Source organism: Elgaria multicarinata, chromosome 4, assembly GCF_023053635.1.
Source record: "Elgaria multicarinata webbii isolate HBS135686 ecotype San Diego chromosome 4, rElgMul1.1.pri, whole genome shotgun sequence".
NCBI classification, from domain to species: Eukaryota; Metazoa; Chordata; class Lepidosauria; order Squamata; family Anguidae; genus Elgaria; species Elgaria multicarinata.
Window position 1 is genome coordinate 69417748 of NC_086174.1, and position 24716 is coordinate 69442463.

The 24716-nt window shown below is 41.3% G+C and overlaps 1 protein-coding gene across 1 annotated transcript; it reads left to right on the forward strand.

The window, feature by feature from the left end:
- The first annotated feature begins 1412 nt into the window (after window positions 1-1412).
- Window positions 1413-17020, forward strand: TMEM242 (transmembrane protein 242). Its single transcript, XM_063125683.1, has 4 exons — window positions 1413-1585; window positions 3062-3162; window positions 8370-8507; window positions 16618-17020. Exons 1-4 carry the CDS (start codon window positions 1444-1446, stop codon window positions 16714-16716), a joined length of 480 nt encoding a protein of 159 aa, XP_062981753.1. The 5' UTR covers window positions 1413-1443; the 3' UTR covers window positions 16717-17020.
- Window positions 17021-24716: the final 7696 nt, after the last annotated feature.

A 24716-nucleotide genomic window follows, 5' to 3' on the forward strand; every position in this document is an offset into this window, starting at 1 on the left:
CTCTGCTTCCCCAGTCCCCTCCATGCCCACAGAAGTGCTCCCTCCCTTTCCCTTCCCTCTGAGGTCACTTTTGCAACCTCGGAGAGATGACTGGCACAGTTCTCTCTGCGGTGGCTGCAAGAGCGAGTGGGGGAACTCGGACTCCTGGATTCAAGGTTGGAGCATATCTCCGACCTGTGATCTAGGAATCCAAAAAATCCTATGGCCCTCCAGATGCTGTCTAGGGGCCATAGGATTGCTCTCTTTACTAAGTTTTAACAAACAGCTCTTTATTTACTTATTGAATTTTGAAGCCACCATCTTCCATACTTAAAGGGCATATTGCAATCATGATAATATATAATGTAAATTTAAATATGAAAAGCCGATAGTATATTTACATACGTACCGTATATATCTGATTAAAATATTATGCAAAAGAATGTCTGATATTGGGGAGAGCAGTATTATTTGAGTGCAATATTCTCGTATATCTTTCTATAGACATACATATGTTTAGACATACAAATATTTAAATAATTTATTAGCGACCCATTTCCTTTTAGGACTATGACCATGCAAACATCCGGACTCTAACAGTCTCTCCCCACCCTTATTCTCTTGCTTCCCGCCCCCGCCCCATGGATTTTTCCATACTAAATTTTTTCGTCAAGGTGCCACAAGACCCTTTGTTATTTCCTTTGCATGTATTCAATGAGGCTTACGCCCAGTGAGCGTAGGGCTGCAGCCTGTATTTGCCGTTCATAATCATGAACAACACTCACCCATGATTAAGAACTTCCACGTCAGAGAAGGGCAAACGTTAGAAACTCTATAGCACATCTTCTCTTCAGATTTACCTTATGCATATTTTGTTCCGCTCAAAAGGAATCGCCATCCCGTTTGAGAAGGAGAGAAGCGCCGCGATAGCAGTTAAGGGACTCTTAAAAAGATTGGTTGCCTTGTCCTACTCTGTACACGTTTGCTCAGTAAATCCTACTTAGTTCGATGGGACTTACTCCGAAGTTAAGGGCGCAATTATGCATGGTTAGACAGAAAAAGTCCTACAATTGCCAGCAATAGGACTTTCTTCTTGTACTTCTGTCTAACCATGCATATGATAACTAACCATAGGTCCTACAGCCTGGTTACTCGGAGATCAGGGCCAACGATTTCAATGGGGCTAATTCCTAAATCAATATTTAGGAATTAGCCCCAGTTACTAGCCTCACTAGTAACTAGAAAACGCTTCCGCCGCTGAACCCGATGAGCCCAGCCTCAAAGGAGACGCAAGGAGGTGAAGCTCTCTAAAGTTTGTCTATGGGTTGGGCTCGCTTGCTTGCTTTCCGCCGCTGATCCCGGCAGCAGAAAGAGCGAGTCCGCCTCCACCGGCATCTCCATCCGGGTGGCAGCGAGGAAGGGGGTGTCTCCCTCTCTCTCTCCAAGGCGGGCTCGAGTCGAAGCATGGGGCCGGCTCCACCCGTGGCGGAAAACCCGGATCCCGTTCAAGGGAATCCTATGGCGGATACGCCTCAGCTTTGGGGGAGCCCGAAGTCTGCCGCAACTCAAATTGAAGGCGCGCAGCGACCGCTCTTCTTAATTAAAGGTTCCGAGTCCCAACCTGTCTTTGCCGGGAGGGGAGCAGAGGCTGATTTCTAAATAAAAGAGAGACGGTTTCTGGGGGAAAAGCTGCTGCGATGCAGGGCTCTTCCCCTGTTTTTGAAGGCATACTTTTAACTCCAAATGCACGCGCGGGGACCTCTACCGGTTGTGGTGATAAAGTAAAATAGCCTTCCCCAAGTTGGTGTCCTCCAGATGTTGGATAGCAACCCTCACCATGCCCAGCAAACACGGAGGAGGATGGCTGATGGAAACTAGTCCAACATACTTGGAGGGCACCAGCTTGGGAAAGGTTGCAGTAAATGCATGGGGCGGGGGCGGGGGGTTCTGCTTCTGCCTCTCTAATTTTTTTTTCTTTTTACAACCAAATAATTAAAAAGCAGTTTACAACTTTGAATTTAAAAGACATGCAAACCATATGAACTGCCCCGTACTTTTTCGGTGCCCCCTTCCAGAAGTTTTAGGCTGGCTAGGGTCCTGCCTCATGCATGCTTTGTTTGTGGTATTTTCCTTTTTTGGTTCCACATATTGTTCCTAGATCTAAGCCGTTAAATAGAATCGGGGTGGGGTCGGGGTGAACTCCAAGACAAATTAAAATACAAGAAAGAGGTGTTTCTGCTTCAGTGTGGAGAATCAGAGTAGTTATGTGATTTGTGCTGCCCAGACATTAGCATGGGGCATTGACTTTTTAGAAGCATCAAATTCACATTCCTGGGTTAAGGATGGAGTTTATAGGGCTTCACTGTTCACTAAGACAGCATAGCTATTTTATGGCATTAAGGTTATCAGGCTGCAACATATACTTGATTTAATTTAGGGAACAATCCTATGCATATTTAAAGAGAACAAAATGGCTAGGGTATAGTGGAAGTTGTAGGACTTTTCTCTCTCTAAATATTAATTTAGGGTGCAATCCTGTGGTTGTTTAGGCAGAAAAAAGTCCTATAATACCCAGCATGGTCCAGTCAACATGCCTGGCTGGGGAATGCTGGGAGCTGTAGAACATATTTCTGTCTAATCATGCATAGAATTGCACCCTATGTTAGAGCTATGCAGATGGGCCCTAAGAATTTAGAAGAGTGGGTCTTTCGGACACAAGGGAGACAAAACTGGAGGCCCCACTGCTGTATGTATCACAGCCTCTTCAGTTACCAACACATCTTCAAACGACAGCTTGAAGTAATTAATCTTGTAAAAAAGCAGAATTATGGCTTTTTTCCAAGGGTGTAACTGGTAGTTTTGAGGAACTACACCAGAATATGCCCAGTTACCTTGATGACTTTATAGGTGGGATATAGAGAGAGGCTCACGTGCTTCCCAAACTTATATCTTTGTGCCCCAAATTTGTATTCTGGACAATTGCTTTAAGATGTCATTGTGATCTTAAGCAGCTGTAATACGTACCATATTTTGGCAGTTCACCAGGCATTTTTAGTCTTACTTATTTTCACTGTGTTGGCAGGTGGACTTTTTCTTGCTACAGTTGCTACTGCAGGAATGCTAGCAGGTTTTGGTACAACACTTGCCATGGCTAAAAAGAAAAGCCCCAACTGGTTCAATAAGGTTTGTTTATTTCAAACTTGTTTGCAAATGTGGTAAAAGTTTTAGCTTTATAATGGAGTTATTGCCTAGTTCTTGTTAAGGGAACATCTCTTGGAGAAAAGAGGCATTTCAAAACTGAAAACGTGCTTTAAATTTCCTTGATTTAAATGAATCCATCCTGATTGGAGCACTGTAAAACATTTTTGTCATGTATTTATACTTTTGAGCATTGCTGAGTAGAATAATGTAGAGGTAAAACAAATTTTAGTATTTGTGTTTCTCTGCTGAATTAAATGAATAAGACTAAATTTCTTATTCCTCAAAAATAAAATGAGTTCTCTAAAGCCATGTTATGCTAGCAAAAGCCCCTTGGACGTTGGGGGAATAGACAGAGAACAGATGAGAGAGTTATGGGGTTCCCAAACTTGAAGACTCTGAACCCAATGATACAGGATCCAAAGTAGTGCACTAAGCAAAGAATACATTCAATTAAATGAAGGCATTCAGCATGAAATAATCAGTGATGCATGATCAAGTGCATGTATGAACCAGTCCTAGATGCAGGACCGGCCCTTCCATGAATCATTGAGAGCTGCTTGCATCAAATGGAAAGCAAGCTTGCACCAGGGTTGTCTAGATGTTACAGAGTTTGTCAACAGCATATCCTTGGAAAAATTAGCACCAACTGCTAAAAATCAGTACTTGCAAATCAGGCAGAGAAATCTCTTATCTAAGCAAGCAATTCTTTTGACTTGCATATATTTTGGATTCATTAATTATGAGTATTACCATCCAAGTGCATGAAAACACGGCCAGAAGTGTTTTTCAAATTAATCACCTGGCTGAACAAACAAACTTTTAACTGGGGAAGTGGTTTGTCATTCCATGGATGATCAGCTACAGTTCTCTGTCCACTCATTCACATAATTTCTGGCTCGTGGGACTTGCAGGACACACCAAAGAATGATGTGCACAACACCTTATCTTACAATGGCTTTGATTTCCACTGTTCGATGGATCAGGTCCCATTTGTAGGTAAATGGACTTGAGATGGTCATCTAATACTAAACCAAGTGAACCTTCACCCCATAACTATCAGGAACATAGTTAAGACCCATACCCAAAGGACCACTATGCCTTTCAGCTTTTCCCAACGTGATACCTTCTAGATGTGGTGGACCACATCCCCCATATTGGCTGGGGATGATAAGAGCTGCCCAGACATCTGGAGTACACCAGGTTGGGGAAGGCTAAGCTGCAGTTGAGCATACTTTCTAAATCTCAGAGTACTTCTCTTAAAATTGTTGATGGTTGTTGGAAGTACAGGAATTGCTAGCCTAGAGTAGCAGCATCAAGATGGTAATTAAAGTTATGCTGTACATTTCTTCCCCAAAACATCTGTGTCAACAACATACCACCTCTGACCAAGGGCCTTGCTAGACCTACCTTTAAATCCCAGCATGTGGAGGGGCCAGCCCGTGCTAGAAGTAGTGCGGGCTGTTGCTCCTGTCCACATGTGACACGCAATGGGGTAAAGGAAAGCCCTGTCGGGTCGGCCATTTTTTCCTAGCTTAAAGGGGCCATGTGTGCAGGAGCGCACCAATAATGTAGGTTTTTTTTAAAAAAGGGTTCCCCACTCCCCCTGCCCCCGATTCCCCCTCGTGATGTCCGATGCCCCTGCCCGCCTGCCCTGTCTGATGCCCCACCGCCCGCCCGCCATGTCCAATGCCTTCCCTGTCCGCCCGCGATCTCCGATCCCCCCATCGGCCCTGGGCCGCGATTCCCCCCCCCATGTCCCCTGGCTCCGGTCTTCCCTCCATCTCTCCCGCCGGATCCGCTCTTCTCCCCACTGGCCCCCATCTCTCCCCCCCGCAATTCCCCCCCCGTCCCGATGGGCACAGTGTGGCTTCTCCTGGCTACTCGTGAGTAAGCTGCGTAGCTGGGAAAAGCCGCAGAACGGGCTAGACCTTCCTCAGCCCAGGACTGCGGAAATACCGGGCCACAACCAGTGCCGGTTATCCTGGACCAAGGGAGGGGTTAGCCCGGGTTGACCCCGGGAATCCCTGTGCATTATCTGGACGCACTGCGGTGAGCCTGGGTATCAGCCCGGGCTAAACCCTCGTCTAGCAACGGCCCAAAACAGAGCCTGGGAAATATTAAATGCTGGCAAGTTACACAGAGATTTTGTTTGTTTGTTTTTATTTTCCATGTCAGATTTTGTGTTCAGAATTTTTCTTTTCTTTTGTTTTTGTTATTTAAATACATCGAAGTTTCCTAAGTTCATAAAAGAAAGCCTACCATGTAAAGACAGCAGATCACAAACATGTGACTCAAATCTCTTCTCTTAAAATAGTGGCTCCCCGACCCCCTTTATCAATGAGGTCTTTTCTTCTGTACTGAGGTACTGGGGAAATTCCAAAGTATATTTTTAGCAACTCGTTCATCACTTGTCTTGAGGATCTAAATAGCATTGCACGCATCAGATGACCATTTTTTTCTGTAAACAACACAGTTTATCCAAGTATTTTATACCCTCAAGGAGTTAGATCATGTGCAAACAATCTTGAACTAATAAATCCAGATCACATTATTGTATCTTCCATTATTGCATTTTTGAGGATTTCATATTTGTTCATCATTTTTTTTACAAAAATACCCATGGTGTATCTTTTTTTTCATAATACAAAGTAGATGTCTGTTATACGCTCTGTTTTGATTTTTTTTTACACAGCAAAATCACCTATGGACTTTTTACAACTCATAGAAAGATTCATGGAAGATTTATAATAATGAAAGATTTATAATAATGTTTATTTAAATTATTTTTATCTTGGTTTTCAGCCAAAAAAAATGTCTCTTGGAATAGCTTACATTCAATAAGTTAAACAAGACAGTCCCTGCTGGCTTACAATCTAAAAAGACATGACACACAAGGAAAAAGGGATGGAAAGGAAAGAAGAAAAAAATTATGTAGTCTTTCACCAGAGCTGTTGAAATGGCCCTACTTCCCCTCTCATCATTATTATTATTGTTATTATTATTATTTAAATTTATATACCTCTGCATAGCCGAAGCTCTCTGGGCGGTTTACAAAGATTAAAACATTGAACATTAAAAACCAATATACAAATTTTAAAACCATAAAAATCATAAAAACAGATTACATAGCAGGACAGACAATATCTATTTAAAACAACTATTCTGGGTCAGTTAAAAACTCATTGAATGCTGTTAAATGCCTGGGAGAAGAGAAAAGTCTTGATCTGGTGCCGAAAAGATAACAATGTTAGCTCCAGGTGAGCCTTGTTGGGGAGATCGTTCCGTAGTTGGGGGAACACCACTGAAAAGACCTTGTTGCCATCCTCTGAGCTTCCCTCGGAGTAGGCGCCCGGAGGAGAACCTTAGATGTTGAGTGTAGTGTATGAGTAGGTTCATGTCAGGAGTGGCGTTCCGTCAGGTATTGAGGTCCTAAGCTATGTAAGGCTTTCTAGGTTAAAACCAGCACCTTGAATCGGGCTCAGAAACATGCAGGCAGCCAATGCAAGCAGGCCAGAGTCGATCTGGCCACTGCATTTTGCACAAGCTGCAGCTTCTGAACCTTCTTCAAAGGCAGCCCCAAGTAGAGTGCATTGCAGTAATCTAACTTGGAGGTTACCAAAGCATAGACAACTGAAGCCAGGTTATCCCTGTCTAGATAGGGACGTAGCTGGGCCACCAACCAAAGTTGGTAAAAGGCACTCCATGCCACTGAGGCCACCTGAGCCTCAAGTGACAGAGATGGTTCAAGGAAAACCCCTAAGCTATGAACCTGCTCCTTAAGGGGGAGTGCAATCCATTCAGAACAGGTCGACTATCTGGTCAGAAGAACCACCCACTAACAGCATCTCAGTCTGGATTGAGTTTCAGTTTATTAGCTCTCATTGTCGCAGCCAGCACCATTCAGCACCCCCACAGCTCTACCTGATGAAGATGAGAAGAAGAAATAAAGCTGCGTGTCATCAGTGTACTGATGAACCTCATACTGGAGAATCCATGGGGCTGAGCAATGTTCCCCAAGCTCCACCTTCTGGAGCCGACCTGCCAAGTAGGAGTGGAAGCACTACAATGCAAGACCTCCCACTTCCAATTCAGCCAGTTGTTCCAAAAGGATACCATGGTTGATGGTATCGAAAGCCACTGAGAGATCAAGGAGAATCAATGGAGCCATACTCCCCCTATCTTTCTCCCAACATAGGGCAACCAAGGCTGTTTCTGTGCCAGAACCAGGCCTGACACCTGACTGAAATGGATCAAGATAATCAGTCTCATCCAAGAGTGTCTGGAGCTGGCTCGCAACAACTCACTCAAGGACCTTGCCCAGGAATGGAACATTTGCCACCGACCTATAATTATTAAGATTTTCCAGGTCCAGGGAAGATTTCTTCAGGAGTGGTCTCATCTAGAAGTTTAAATATAACGTGAGCATAATAGACTGTGACAGTTAGGTGATTTGTATTGCCCTGGCAGCTCCCCTTAGGGGTACCTCTAAACAACATTTTAAAAGTTGGGATTGTTTAAAACATTATTTAAGGATCTGATGCAGCTACTAACTGCCAAAAAGGAAGCCGATCAGAACAAGAATATTAATGGATCATACACTTGTGAATGGTGGTGGCCCACACTTCTAAAAAATGTTTCTTCATCAGTGCAAACATAAACCAGTTTTATGTTGGTTTAAATGTTCAATTATTGCTTCTATCTCAAGGAATTCTGGGTATTGTAGGCTTAGGCACAGTATAATCTCTCGCATGATCTGTTAGAAACTCCTACCATGCTAATAGAACTATAGGTTGTCAGAGCCCCTTAAAATTTTAACCAGTTTTAATGTGTAATGTGCTTAATTTGTATGCAGGTATTTACTTTTTTTTTAATATACACTTCAGAGTAAGCAAGACCAAAAGAGTGTTCTAAGCTTATCTCTAGTCAGTATTCTTTGGTTAATGATGCGAACATTTAGAAAATTAAGGCTGCAATCCTATGCCCACTAACTTCAGAGTAAGCGCCACTGAACTCAGTGGAACTTACTACTGAGGAAACATGCGTAGGATTGTACTGTAGGTGTGTTTTACACAATCATATAGGACAAAGAGGATGTTTTTCACAAGCTGATTTCCCCCTTTTCTGAGAATGTATACGTGTGTGCACACTGATGATTTGTTTTTTCTTCATTAAAACAATGAAACTTTTAGGGTATTGTTGCTACAGCTGCGTTGCCAGAGAGTGGTTCGTCTCTTGCATTACGTGCCTTAGGATGGGGTTCACTTTATGCCTGGTGTGGTGTCGGACTAATCAGTTTTGCTGTCTGGAAGGCTTTGGGTGTTCACAGTGTAAGTACTATTACTTTAGAAATTACAGTGCTTTCAAAATTCCAGAAACTTTATAAGGTTTCATGTTTTACTATTTAGTTATACAGCATCATGTGTGTACATGATGCTTTACAGAATATCTTAAGAAAGAAAAGTCAGCTTCCAGTTCATAGGAGGTTAATCAACATTCTGTTAGCCAGCGAGACAACAAAATGAAGAGGAGGGGAGAGAGAGGCAGAGACAACAAACACAGAGAGGGGAGGAATGAAAGAGACAACGATACCAAGGGACAAATGTGAGCAAATGTTGTTGCATGTGCTTAGGTTTTGCTTTGTAAACATCGGTACATTTTAGGTTTGTTTGTGACTCAAGCTTAAACATTGCACAGAAAGTAGAGTTATTATATATATATTTAGTATATCCTGGTGGATACTTTGATAAAAGCAGGGGGGTTAGGGAGTGGTACAGTGAGTCAAACTTCCCCAACTCTTCTTCCAGGCTGACATTTTTAGTGGCCCAGACAATCAGTGGCTATATTTGCACAAAATGATAAGCCAGGTTTCTGCATATACAGCTGATGAATGTGACATGTTGGTGCCCAGTTACTCCTGATCGGCTGCTCTTAAAGGTTCCTAGCCCTGAACTCACCAGCAAGAGAGAACTTAGCAGTCCAGACTCACTCCCATAAGAAACCAGAGCCAGAGACTAGGGTTTGAAATTGGCTTACGATTTAAGACTTTTTTAGGAGCAACAAGTCAGGAATTGGTTTCCGATGTAACACTAACCTTTTTCTTGCTTACAAGATATGGATCAGTTTTGCCACTCTGAAGAATTCTGGCTTCTTGTTTTGTAGGAACGCAGCCGCTGTGTCTTAGAGAGGACATGCCATTGGAATGTGGAAGACTTCAGGCTGAGAGCCACGAGAAAGCAAGACCTATTGAGGTTGAGCTAGTGTAAACCAATGCTAGTGCAATATTAATAGTGGCTGCTAGTACAGTGGGTTTCCTGGGAAACCCATCATGCTGGGAAGCGCTATTGACATGGTGCAAGCATTGGTTTACACTAGCTCAACATCAATAGGTCTTGCTTTCTCGTGCTCTTCAGTTGCCATGTCACCGTAGGATTCTTCCTTACAGTTTGAATAGTGCTCTAGAAAAGAGGGAAGATCTGTCCCTCAAAACAAATAACACATTTCTCAAACAGGCAGCTAAATCTATAGAGATGCATTAGCTGCTCTGACACAAACAATGATTGATCATGTCAATCTGAAAATGTGACAATTGAGCAAAAGTCCCAGAAGCTATTCTATCTTGGAGAAGTGAGTTATTCTGCTGAAAAGATCAAGAGAAGAATCTTTAACCTGGAGGTTACATGCACTTGTCCCTGGCTGAATCTGGAGATCTTGCCATCTATAAGTGCAGCTCATAAGGAGTATTTTTGTGTAAGATCCTTGCGATATAGGGCGGGATATAAATGTCTTAATAAATAAATAATAAATAAATAAGACCAAAGAACTGAGCTCTGCAATGCTCAGCTTTGGAATCTTGGGAAGTGTCCTGGAAGAGCAAGGTGTCTTTCGCCTTCAAATGTTTGCCTGCTCAGCCTATGTACCTGCTGCATATTCTAACATGTGCTGGTCAGTTGCCAGTTCCTCACAGCCTTGTGGACTGGACAAGTGGGCTGATGCACTCTCACCTCTGGATTGCTAGGGTTAGCTATGTTGAAACAGCCCATAGTTTAGCACATCTCTCAATTGAGGGTACAGCTGTGAGAAACAACAGAATAGCTAGCTACTGTACATGAAACCTGTGAAAGTTGCAGAAAAGGGCAACTAAAATGATCAAGAGACTGGAGCATATCCCCTATGATGGAAGGTTACAACAGCTGTTATTGCTTAGCTTGGAAAAGATAGGGTCGGTGATAGAGGAGTAAAAAATTATGCATGATGTGGAGGATGTGGATAGGGAGACATTTTTCTCCCTTTCTCAGAATACTAGAGCCCAGGGTCATTTCATGAAGCTGATCTGTGGGAGATTCAAGACAGATAAAAGGAAGTACTTCTTCACACAGTGCACGGTTAAACTATGGAATTCATGACCACAAGATGTAGTGATGGCCACCAATTTTGATAGCTTTAAAAGAGGGTTAGATAAATTCCTGGAGGGGAAGGCTATCAATGGCTACTAGTCCTGATGGCTGTGTGCTGCCTCCAGTATCAGTTGCTGGGCATTGTGGTCAGGAGGGTGCTGTTGCACCCATGTCCTGCTTGTGGGTTCCTAGTCAACAGCTGGTTGGCCACGGTGTGAATATAATGTTGGACTAGATGGATCCTTGGTCTGAACCATCATGGCTCTTCTTATGTTTTTATGTTTTTGTTGTATTGAACGGCTAAAGCCCCGAGTTACCCATGTACTACTACAACAGCAACAGCTCACGATGCCTGGACTGAAGCGGCAATGAGGAAGACAAAAGTATAGAACAATTCTCCCCCCACCCCATGTTTGTCAGAATTGTTGCCACTAGCAGAAACTCTAGGCTTGAGTAAGACAGCCCTAGGTACTCTGGTTGTCTTGCACAGCTTTGTACCTTCAGAGTCTTTGTATAACACCAAACAATATTCTGTTGTCGTTAAATACTTTTTACTGTAGAGAATCTTATTTTTAGCAAGGGAAATTTTCACTCAATGACATAATAAAAGCCAGGGGAAGATGTGGGAAGACATTTCAGAGGAGTGCCATCTACAGATGCAATTGGAGAAGTCTTCTTGGCCAGTCCTTCATTGTACCATAGCTACATCTGCTGGCAGGACAGGAAATGAGTCAAGCTGCACTCATTTTTAAATGGTGATTTTCCACAGGCATTTCATTTTTCTTCCTTGTTATGTAACGTTAGTCTTTTGTGCATTATTTTTCTTTGATGCCTTCCTTTTTTATATATGTAATTTATAGTTCTGGTTACATAGGTCAAGTATTACGTCATATATATATATATATATATATATATATATATATATATATTCAGTGTCAGTACAAATAGAATCATGGAATAGTAGAGTTGGAAGGTGTCTATAAGGCCATCGAGTCCAACCCCCTGCTCAATGCAGGAATCCACCTCAAAGCATACCTGACAGATGGTTGTCCAGCTGCCTCTTGAATGCCTCTAGTGTGGGAGAGCCCACAACCTCCCTAGGTAACTGGTTCCATTGTCGTACTGCTCTAACAATCAGGAAGTTTTTCCTGATGTCCAGCCGGAATCTGGCTTCCTGTAACTTGAGCCCAATATTCCGTGTCCTGCACTCTGGAATGATAGACAAGAGATCCTGGTCCTCCTCTGTGTGACAGCCTTTTAAGTATTTGAAGAGTGCTATCATGTCTCCCCTCAATCTTCTCTTCTCCAGGCTAAACATGCCCAGTATGTTTCTGGGAAATCGTTGTTCCCATCTGGGTTTAATGTTATTTAACATTAGCTAATTTAGGATACCCAGGAAATTAGTCTCTTTGCCCATCCGCCTATACTCTCCATAACTATATATGTTGATGGAGATACCCCTGTCCTTTTCCTACCCTGATGCACTGGCATAACCTTTTTCTGTTTTCTTTTTAAAAGATCAGGGCTCACTATGTTAGAGTGTGAAAGAATCCTGTATTGCTAGGATCAGGATTATATACTACACTGTAGGAAGTCTGAGCTGTTTTCCTTCTGGCATACTGCCAATCTGTCCTTCTTAAACTGTCTGGTACAACTCTCCAGGAAGATTCATTTGATAATATTTGGGACATGGTCATTATGTTCAACAAAGATAACATTTTACTGATACAGAAAGAATGAGCGAGGTGCTGCACAAGAATCCTTGTGTCTTGAGTCAGCAGATGGAGCAAAAGTCTTTTTCCCCCTCCAGAGTAATGGTAAACTAATTGCAAGTATCCTCACAAATAAGTTATTTTAAAGGAACATATCTAATGATGACAACCTCTGTGCCAGCTTTAATTCTGGTTGTCATACAATGATAACAGCTACATTATGTCAACAGAAAGACCACTTGATAGAAATGTGTAATAGTTTTCCAGCAGTTATAGCTAAATTGTGGTAATTTATTTTTAGCCAGAAGTAATAAGCAATATATCTTTATATTTAATTAAAGCTGCAATTGCAACACTTGCCAGCCATGGAAACATAACTTTGCCTATTTGCCACTCCTTGTTAATATGTGTGTGTGTGTGTGTGTGTGTGTGTATGTGTGTGTTATAAAACAAGAACAAAGCTTTCAAAATTAGTAGTGATCCATGGCAATTAACAAGCAACATGAACTGAGCAATAAAAGCTCCTCTGTTCATGGTGTCCTTCATAAATCATTTTTTATCACTTCACAAAGAAGATTCTATCTTTCATTTCAGAGCAAGGATGAGTCATAAAATATTTGTGTTCTTTTTAAAAAAAAATGAACTGCTGCTAGCACTGCATATACAGCTGGTGGATATAAACTAAGAAAAAAAGTGTGGGGAGGGATTCTGTGACCTTATAATTTATAATCGTCATCACAAAATTCCTAATCTCTTTGTTTTGCACATATGTTAACCTTTGAAAATGCCAAGAATAAGATGGCATTGTGTGCTTTCATCATGTATAATTAAAATGGAGACTTAATGCTTTAAATGTATTTATTTCAAATATTTATATTCTGCCCAACTTGGCAAAGCCAGAGCACCTCTCGACAAACTAAAAAACAGTGCATAAGGCAACACCAACCATCACAATTTTCAGAAACCAGGTCAGATCACATTTCTCTCCCATGGGGCATTAAAAGTGTGATTACATACAGTGCCATCTCATGGTTTCTGAGCAATACTCCCTCAATGCCCCCCCAATGGGCAAATCAGGGGTTAATTCACTGGGTTAATTAATTACCCCATGATTTGCTGGGACGCAAGCTCTGCACAAGACGCTTCCGGTTTTCAGAAATAACCTGCAGGTTGTTAGCCAAACACTCTGGGCTGTTTATGGGTTAAACAATCCATAACAACTAATAATAGGTTAGTGTGTCCTAGCAAATCATAGGTTAATTAATTAACCCATGATTTGTTGCCATGATGTGCAAATTGGGATCAAAGAGTCTACCTTCTCACTGCCATTGTCACCAGTGGCTATTGCTCTTCAGCCTCTTTCTCAGCATTGTTACTGCATGCTTGCTTGTAGGAGAGGCAGAGAGCAAGCAGGCATCTATTGTTCCTCCTTCTGGCTACTACCATTGTCTGGGCCAGAGCAAGAAGCAAGTGAACAAGCAGGCTAAAATGGTGGAGCAACTCCAAGGGGCTCTTGCCAGCAGGCCCTTGCTGAGATGCAGGCCCTCGGCAGGTACCCAATCATGCCAGCCTTTGATGCCGGTCCTACTTACACATTTAATTTTTGAGCTTCATTCAATAAGGATGAGCTTTGGATAAAACTAGAAGGGATAGGGTATACTGCTTTGGAATCCGAAGGTTCCCTATAAGCAGCCGTTGATAGACCTATCCTCCATGAGTTATCCCTCTACTGTACATCAATGTACCCTGCTGCTTTTTAAAGCAGTTTTCCCTCAGGCCAGCTTCAATATCAGAAGTTACCTAGGCAGGGAGAAAATTTCCTAAAGCAGTGAGACACAGTGGGGTGGGACATGGTTTATTCTCTTCCTTTGCAGTCCTCTGTGTGTGTGTGTGTGTGTGTGTTGTTGTTGTTGTTGTTGTTAAAAAATACAACCCCTCAGCCCCATTTGAGTTGTGTGCAAAATATACGTGGCTACCCGACATATCTAGTTTGGCCCTTTAATATTTAGCACTTAGACCAGTTTCTAGAGTAATACTTTTCTCCTGGCCTATTAAGATCACCTGTTTCATAAGATTAACTTGGTATTTCCTGCATACTCTGATAAATGGTGTGACAGTGATCACATCTGACATTGTTTGGAGGGTGGGGGAATACATAATCGACAGCATCTCCCTATAATGCTTTCATCAAAACTAAGGCTTCCAATTTTAGTAGAGAGCTCCCTCTCTCATCTTTATGCAGAATAGAGAAGAAGCTCATAGTTTGTTTTTGCTGCCAGTCAGGACTCTGGTTCAAAGAATCTTGTTGCTTTTCACAGGGAAGCAAATTGTAAGCAACTCTTAATGTCAGAAGCATTAAATGGGGGCACATCATGCTGGGAGGCATTATTATTATTATTATTATTATTATTATTATTATTATTATTATTATTATTTACATTATTATACTGCCCAATAGCCAAAGCTCTCTATGTGTTTTACTTTCCAGGCTGGGGCCCTCTCGATATTTGAGAAATTCCCCTTCCATCATAAATTTTAAGGTCAATTGAAGGCATCAACTTGGCATGTGTACCATCCATGTGCCAACTTCAGACAGCAAAAGCAGACAGAGGCATTTCCTCAGTGGCTGCCCCACAAGTGTGGAATGCTGTACTCCTAGAAGTTAGTCAAACTCCAAGCCTGAACACTATCTAGAAGAAAACTTTTCCTTCAAAGCTTAGAATTCAATAGCTTGTGTTAAACAGATGTGAGGTAATTTTTAAGTAGTTTTAATTACTATTTTATTCTGTTTTATATCTTGTTGTTTTTGAACTTGTTACATGCTTTAAGCTCTAGGGATGAAGTGTAACAGAAACTGAGAAAAACTGATTAAATAAAAATTAAACAACTCTAGTAAACTTACCAAGATCTGGGATGGCTCCTGTAGAATTTCGCAGAATAAAGAGGATATTCTTGGGGATGGAGAACCTGTTAATTTCCCAATAGACAAGCCTCTTTCTCACCCCCTCCATTCAAATTAGCATGAACAGATGCACAAATGCTGTGCAGTAGCACCATCTTGTTTTTTCATGTGACATTCTGTCTGTGATGTACATTTAACCAGCAATGTGCAATGAAAGATGCTTTTAGGGCCCTTTATTTTTTGCCTGCTGATGCAGGGTCATTATGTCAAGTTAAGAAAATAACTGTGAACTCTAACTGTTCAAGCTTATTTGACATAGTAAGAGTTGATGATATCCTTTTTAAGGCAAAATCCTCAGAGTATGAAGTGCAGTGTTTACTCTGTGTATGTATGTGTGTTTTCCTCAAAGAAAACCACCAGGGATAAAAAAAAATCTTTAGCCAGTGTGAAGAAAATAAAAGTTCTGCTAATTGAAATTCACTTCAGAGAGTTGCCTTCACAAGTCAAGTGTACTGAGATGTTAAGTCAAGTGTTGCAATTTACAAACAGTTCATACACTTAGAAACAGTGACCCTGTTCAGACGGTATGCTTAGCCACAGTAATTAAGCATTTTGAGCTAAACATTATGGCTTTGAGTGTCATGTGAATCATGTCTTAGCATGTCATGTGACCATTCCAACTATGGTGGCTACATAACCACAACTTAAACATGCTCTGTAACCATTTGCTACAAAAGGGTTAGCAGCCGTGTTGTCTGAAGAGGCCCAGTATGTTCAGGGCCAGAATCAGAAGTTGGGATTGTTAGCCACCTGCAGAGGACCCAGCAGAAGGTCCACTGTCAATCCCATGAGGCCACAGGCTTTGCTCTTCTTCCTCCTGTCTGGCACTGACCATTGCTTCATCTACCTCAGGGGTAGGCAGTGAAGTGTGTCCCAGTGTGTCCCCAGACACCATTGTTGGTACCAGACAAGGTGCTCTACCCCCTCCCTCTTGCATCTGTTTCATGGTTTGCTTTAACCAAGGTGTGTAGCAATATATCTATTTACATGTACCATGGTTATAACCAGAATTTACAAAAATACTTCAAGCTCTGATTTTGAATTATGTTTAAAAGGGCAATCCTGAATAGCATTTACATGGTTAGCCCCAAAGAAGACGTAATGCTCATTTTAAATTGACCAAATAAATAGCCTTTTAAAATTTAAGAGTCTGGATAGCAGTGTATTTATATGTACGATTTTGTCCCTTAGGATTAAGAAGAGAAAATAAAATACATTGAGATAAAATATTTGTAAGCAGAAAACTGTGTTTCAGCATTTCTCTTTTTCTTCACTTCAAAGTTGTTTTTGTTTGATTAAGTTGAAGATGCATTGTATCCCTGACTTCAATGTGGTAGTGTTAAATTTATTTCTCTACCCTCTCTTGTAGATGAATGAATTTCGGAACAAAATTCAATCAGTATTTCCATCAATTCCTAAAAATGCAGCACATCCTGTTGAATGGGAGGACATTCTGAAATCCAAGTGAATGACACATGGAGGAACTTTGACTGAACCTCTTAATGTTGAAGAGGAATGTCATATACGTGGAAATGTCACGCTTCAAGGAATTGGCTGGGGGTGGTTGGGGGAATAGGTAGATGTCACCTGTGTGCAACACAGCACACCCTTAGTTTACCAGGCAAGAATAAAATGTACTGTTTGTTTGTGGTTGTTATCTCAAGTGGTGGTAACAGCTATAATAAATTTAGATGACATTCAAAATGTGCATGAGGACTTGTATGAAGGAGTAAGCTCAATATGTTTCAGTTAAACAAAGAGACAGATCTCAATGGTAAGAATAAATATAATTACTTACATTTATTTTTTTGGAGGAGAGTGTAAATCGCTTAATTGTTGCCATTCACCTGCTCACCTAAGGTAAAAGGCTATTACCTCCAGATGAAGAGATGTGTAACAGCACCTTCCTGTTCTCTCCAGCACAGTGCAGTACAATGGTATTGAAAATGTAGAATAGACCAAACGTGAATTGCCTGCTGGATCAGCACCAGCCATCAAAAGCCAGCATGATTAAAAGTCTTTGCCACTGTAACAAAGATGCAACGGGATGGTTCTGACTTCCGTCAGTGATCAAGTAGTCAAAGGAAAAGAATTAACAGAACCATGTGGTTTTTTTTAACTTGCTCTGAGGTCTTTGGTGTAGCACAGTTTGGAGCAAATGCTTGCTCTTCTGATCAAGCACTGACATTTTCCTGGATTATAGGGATTGGGACTGGCATGGTACTTTGCCTCCTGCCCATCATGAAGCACATTGAGAGGACACAAATTAACAGTGAGAGTTAGAGAAGGGCAAAAATGGTGTGAAAGAATTCAACTCCTTTGCACTCCTAGTATGACTTGAAAGGGGGAAGAGCCTTAGGGTAATAATCAACGTTATGTGGGAAAGCAATGGCTAGTAAATAATGCCCGCTTGCCAAGTGTGTCCTCGAACAGACCAGTAGAAGCTGCAAGTAACAAGGGCAGAAAATCTCTGTTTTACTGTTTCCTAAAAGCAAATAGAACTGGCCCTTGTGGGAAAAGTGGGCAGAATCCAGCTAGTTCCTCTGCTCCTACAAAGGTGCAATTTCAGCAACTCCCCCTCACAAGCCCCAGATATGTTCCAGAGGGTCCTACATCCCTCTGGGACTGATTTTCCAGGGTGGGCTGGTGGAGCAGAAAAGAGTGGGAAATGCTGGAACTTGGACTTCTCCTTGTTCTACTGGTGAAGCCTTCCATCGTTGGAGGGAAACTAGCTGGATTCCACCCAGTATACCATCCTAGACCATTTTTCTTGATTTTTGCAGGAAAGCTATATCCAATGTTCCTGTTTTGTTAAATCAAAGGAGCTAACTCTGAGAACAATATTTCATGGAGATGCAATGGAGATACGAGCTGGTCCTGTTTTCATTTGTATGAGGTTTTTTAAAGATTCCCAAGTAGGTATATGGATGAATTTTAGCTAAGAGAAAGTATGAGCCAACACCATGAACATATTAAAATTAGTTCTAAAAATACTGTTTTAAATGTATGCCATTTAAATGCTGCCATCTGGGGAAAATGGTTTTTTGTTTTTGCTTTTGTGGGTGTCCCCCTCCCTTGTTATTTTAGTTAATAGTCTCGTGCATTTAAAAGCTAATGCTATCTTTTATATAGAGCACCATCTGATTGTTCTTGGTTATGAAAGAACAGGAATGATAATAAGTTTCAACTCTGCTTTCTTTGCTGTCATTAAAGGAAATCACATTTAACTCCTGGAACATTAAGAAGTTCATTAACATTAAGAACATCATCCTATTAACCAGGAAGACATTTTTCACAGACTTAAAAAGGAACGAACTACAAGTTATATTCCCATAAGCAATCCATATTATTGATTTTGACTACTAGAAATTTTAAGCAAAAGTTGTTTTCCTGGTCATGTCCATGTAATAATAGTACATTTAAGACAATTTATTTAGTACATTGAAACCATTTAAATCCTGAAATTATGGACTTCACTGCATAAAAAGGGCTTTTGTGTATCAAGCAGAAGAAAATAAACACCAAGCAAACGTTGTTTACACTGATTTTTCCATGCATGCAAAATCATTTCCTTGGTCCAGTATCACTGCCACGTGGTGTTTTCTTTACTAAATAGAGAACAGGTCCATTCATTAAACTGTAAGTAGGCCATTTGTTCCCAATGTGTTCCATATACAGTCGGAAATCAAGAAAGACCGTAGGAATAAGTAATTCAAAAACCCAAACCTACCTAACGCTAGGCCACAAAAGTATAATGAGAAGGAGGGCCCATAGCTCCGTGCGCATGCTTTGCATAAGAGGGCTTCCGTAGTAGCATAACTCCATAGTGCTTCATAGAAGTAGTTCATTGGTAAAGCATACGTTTTGAATTAAATAGATCCTCGGTCCAGTCCCAGGTGGCATCTCCAGTGAAAAGGATCTCAGGCAGCAAGACTGAGCTACCCCAGAGAGAACTGCAGTATTTATAGTTCTATGGTTCTTTTATTTAGTATGGCCACTGAATCTGAAATTTGAAGTGAAATTCAGATTAGTGGAGGTAGGAGGGCTGCTTAACCCTTCTCCCCTCACAACATTTTTCCAGTGAAAGTCCACACACACACACACACAAAGAAAAAGAAAAGGGTACTCCTATCTTTTCCTTTGTCAGGGGTAAAAGCAGCTAGGTGTGTATGTAGTTTTCAGTAGAAAAATGGAACAAGAATAAGGATACCTGCCACCACCAATCTTCTGCTTCCAATTGCAGCCTCAGTAGCTACGTTTTTAAAAACTCTGTAGATTTACGTGTAACATGTAGTTCCATCCTGAGATCTGGAGAGCCAATGCTAGAGGAAATCATACTTAACTAGACAGACCGATGATGGACGTCAGTATATTGCACACTTCCACAGTCCGTCAATCTCAAAGGAAAGCATCACTTTTCTACACATGGCACTCAAGTGATTATGATAATGACCAAAGGTACAACTGGTTTCAGGAAAAGACTGACCCATGTTTTAATCTTTCCAAATATGTCAGGTTCAGGCTAAGAGAGTGGCCTTTCTAAGGCTACCTTATGACTTTGTAGCAGATTTCAACCAGAAAATTGCTGATTTCTAGATTAGTTGTGTAGGTTCTGTACTTCATCCACACTTTACCCATTCCCAGCCCGTGACATGCTATGTGTGAATTTGCAATTCCATTGCAGCACGTTCTTTCTCCCATACAATATGGGTAAAAGTTTTTTAAACATCACAGTGCTGCTCAACTGCACCTCCTCTCCAAAGTATGTCCCTTTAAATGGTATGGGAGAAAAAATATAGTTGGCTTCTTGCAGCCTGGGGTGCCAGATGAGGTTTTCATTGTGCAATCACCCTGTCTTGTTCACACAATTATTACAGGGGCTCCAGATGATGCCATCTTCTATTTGTAGTCCTCTCATATCCCTGCCCTCATAGAATCATAGAATAGTAGAGTTGGAAGGGGCCTATAAGGCCATTGAGTCCAACCCCCTGCTCAATGCAGGAATCCAGCTTAAAGCATTCCTGAGATGGTTGTCCAGCTGCCTCTTGAATGCCTCTAGTGTGGGAGAGCCCACAACTTCCTAAGTAATTAGTTCCATTGTCATACTGCTCTAACAGTCAGGAAGTTTTTCCTGATGTCCAGCAGGAGTCTGGCTTCCTGTAACTTGAGCCTATTATTCCGTATCCTGCACTCTGGTATGATCGAGAAGAGATCCTGGCAGTCCTCTGTGTGACAACCTTGCAAGCATTTGAAGAGTGCTATCATGTCTCCCCTCAATCTTCTCTTCTCCAGACTAAACATGCCCAGTTCTTTCAGTCTCTCCACATAGGGCTTTGTTTCCAGACCCCTGATCATCCTTGTTGCCCTCCTCTGAACACACTCCAGCTTGTCTGCATCCTTCTTGAAGTGTGGTGCCCAGAACTGGACACAATACTCAAGACGAGGCCTAACCAGTGCTGAATAGCGGTGAACCAGTACCTTGCGTGATTTGGAAGCTATACTTCTATTAATGCATCCCAAAATAGCATTTGCTTTTTTTGCAGCCACATCACACTATTGACTCATATTCAGCTTGTGATCTGCAACAATTCCAAGATCCTTCTTGCTTGTAGTAGTGCTGAGCCAAGTATCCCCTATCTTGTAACTTTGTGCATTTGGTTTCTTTTTCCTAGGTGTAGAACTTGGCATTTATCCCTATTAAATTTCATTCTGTTGTTTTCAGCCCAGCACTCCAGCCTATCAAGATCACTTTAAAGTTCGTTTCTGTTTTCCAGGGTATTAGCTATTCCATCCAATTTTGTGTCATCTGCAAATTTGATAAGTATTCCCTGCACCTTCTCATCCAAATCATTAATAAAAATGTTGAAGAGCATTGGGCCCAGGACTGAGCCCTGCAGTACCCTACTTGTTACCCTCTTTTCTGTTTTTTTTCTGATCAGGAAAAAGAAAGAAAGAATAGCGCACAATGCCTTTTGATTGGTAGAAATAGGAGCCCTTTGTCTGGAAGCAGGCCAGGGCCATGTGACAGATCCAGGTGAGGGTCCACTGTTCTCATCATGTAGCTGTCATGAAACTGCTTACTCTGAAGTAATCATACTGGCTTCAGCAGGGCTTTTTTGAACCAGGTGGTTCAAGATCAGCAGTAATCAATTGCCCTGCTTAAAAAGTTCCTAATCACAGAAAGCCTGTGGGGCTTTTTAAATACAAACATTAAAAAAAAACAACCAATCAAACCCTTTTAAAGCCTTCCAAATAATCACACTGTGGCAAAAGAGCACATCAACTTCAAAAGTGTCTGTTCTTACAAGCAATTTGGTTTTAAGTTAAAGTAGTTAAGAGAAAATTGCTATGACCTTGTCCATGCTTTCCAGTGAACAAGTTAAATATTATTGGTTGCTTCGGAATGGAGATTATGAACAGTTTTCAGTGGGATACTCGTCAACAAGCAAAAATTACAGGGCAGCCATGACATTCATAGTTATATACTTAATGAAAATGTTAAATTAGGGTTTAGGTTTAAATGTCACAAGGGGAAACTGAATTATTCAGACCAGTACAACTGGAAAGCTGTCTGATCCTTTATTAGCAGGTAGTGTTTGATCTTCTTCATACTTAGCTATAGCTTAAGTGCAATAGTTGAAAATGCAGGCACTCTGCACAGTAAATAGTTTAGCTGAACTCTTATCTCTTAAACTGACCCTCAGTAAGATTAAATCCTCTTGAGCAAATAATTCCATTAAAATAAGAGTTATACTTTGAATTATTCAAGGATGCACTCCTGCTAGCGCTGTTGATGTTGCACTAGCATAAACCAACACTTGTGTAATGTCACAAGCGCAGTGGGAAAAAGCAATAATCTGTCGCTGAACTTTGACAGCAAACTGTCACTTTTTCCCGTTGTGCTAGTTATGATATGCAAGCACTGTTTTACGTCATTAGCTCTAGTGCTGGGATACCATTGGATATGACCCACTGTGAGTGATCTATTCTAGAAGTAGGGAAATGTTTGAGCCCAGCTATTTGTTTAACTGATACGTAAGAGATTGCCCTGAGTAACTCTACCTTGGTCTATTTGATCTGTATGAGGTTTTAAATATTTTATAATGGTTAAGGTTTTGTTCACTTCAGGCAGCAGCTTCAAAAGCGCGCACACACACACACACGCACACACACACACACAGATGAGTTAAAATCCCAGTAAATTCTTTGTTGTCCATATCAGCATGGAATAATAGTTTGGATTTTTAAACTCTGCTTTGAAGACTTCTACGGCTGGTAATATTCTAGGTGTTCTTCCCATAAAGAGATTTTTCTTCTTCTTTAAAGGTCTGTTTGTGGTCTGATATCTCAGACAGATAATGAGTATTGAAGAAGAATTGGAAGCAGATTGTAAAAATGCTTGGTGAAGGCACTGATGAACACATTTGTGAGCTATCACAAATCCCCAGTTAAGTGGAGGCATGAATTCAGCACACATCAGATCTTAATAGAACATAATATATTCCAGAAAGGGAAGAGATAATGTATCCTGATATATTCAATATTCAACTTTGATGTAAGCTTAGGCACTATTCCATATGTTTTATTCTAACACAAAATTAATCTTGGCTAGATACCATTGCACATTAATTATCAACTAGAACTAAGTCCAACTGGCTTGTTTTCATAAAGGTTATGAGATATCTAGTGTGAGACAGTTAGATTTTAAGAATATCATTAAAAACTGCTACTTCTTGAAATAAGAATATAAGAAGTGCCATGCTGGATCAGACCAAGGATCCATCTAGTCCATCACTCTGTTCACACAGTGGCCAACCAGCCATCAGCCAGGGACCAAGCAGGACATGGTGCAACAGCACCCTCCCACCCATGTCCCCCAGCAACTGGTGCACACAGGCTTACCGCCTCGAATACTAGAGATAGCACACAACCATCTAGTAGTCATTGATAGCCTTCGCCTCCAGGAATTTATCCAACCCCTTTTTAAATCCATCCAAATTGGCGGCCATCACTACATCCTGGGGTAGTGAGTTCTGTAATTTATGTGCTGTGTGAAGAAGTACTTCCTTTTATTTTCCTGGATCTTCCACCAATCAGTTTCATGGGATGTCCCCTGGTTCTAGTATTTTGGGAGAGGGAGAAAAATGTCTCCCTATCCACATTCTCCATGCCATGCATATTTTTTTTCACCTCTATCATGTCTCCTTAGCCTCCTTTTTTCCAAGCTAAACAATCCGAGTTGATGTAACCTTCCCTCATAGAGGAGATGCTCCAGCCCCTTAATCATTTTAGTTGCCCTTTTCTGCACTTTTTCCAGCTCCATAATATCCTTTTTTTAGGTGTGGTGACCAGAACTGTGCACAGTGCACATTTTCGTTTAGCTGTCCACCACAATCCCAAGATATCTTCTTGTTTGGTCACCTCCAGCTCAGATCCCATTACGTTACACTTGAAGTTGGGTGTTTTTTTTTACCTTACACTTTGTTACATTGAACCACATCTGCCATTTGGATGCCCACTCTCCCAGCTTGGAGAGATCCCTTTGGAACACTTCACAATCCCTTTGTGTTTTAACAACCTTAAATAATTTGGTGTTGTTGGCAAACTTGGCTACTTCACTGCTCACTCCTAATTCCAGATCATTTATGAATAAGTTGAAAAGAATTGGTCCCAATACTGATCCCTGTGGGACCCCACTATTTACTTCCCTCCATTGGGAGAATTGACCATTTATTCCTACTCTCTGTTTAATGTTCTCTAACCAGTTACTGATCCATAAGAGGACCTCTCCTCTTATTCAATGACTGCTAAGTTTGTTCAGAAGTCTTTGGTGGCAGACTTTATCAAAAGCCTTTTGGAAGTCCAAGTAAACAATATCCACCGGATCACTCCTGTCTACATGTTTGTTGACACTCTCAAAGAATTCTAGAAGATTAGTGATACAGAACTTGGCTTTGGGGAAGCCATGTTGATTCTTCTTCAGCAGGACCTGCCCTTCTATATGCTTACTAATTTTGTCTTTAATAATGCTTTAAACCAATTTACCTGGGACAGATGTCAAGCTAATGAGCCTGTAATTTCCTGGATCCCCCCTGGATCCCTTTTTGAAAATTGATGTTACATTGGCCATCTTCCAGTCCTCTGTTACAGAGGCCGAGCTTAGGGACATGCTGCATATTTTTGTGAGGAGGTCCACAAATTCATATTTGAGTTCTTTGAGAACTGTAGGATTGATACCATCTGGACCTGGTGAATTATTTCAATTTGTCAATAAGGTTGAGAACTTCATCTTTTGTCACTACTATTTGCCACAGTTCCTCAGACTCCCTTCCTGAAAACATCAGTTCAGGCACAGGCACCTGTCCTGTATCCTCTGCAGTGAACAACAATGCAAAGAATTCATTCAGCTTTTCTGCAATTTCCCTGTCCTCCTTTAGTACTCCCTTAACTCCACTGTCATCCAACGGT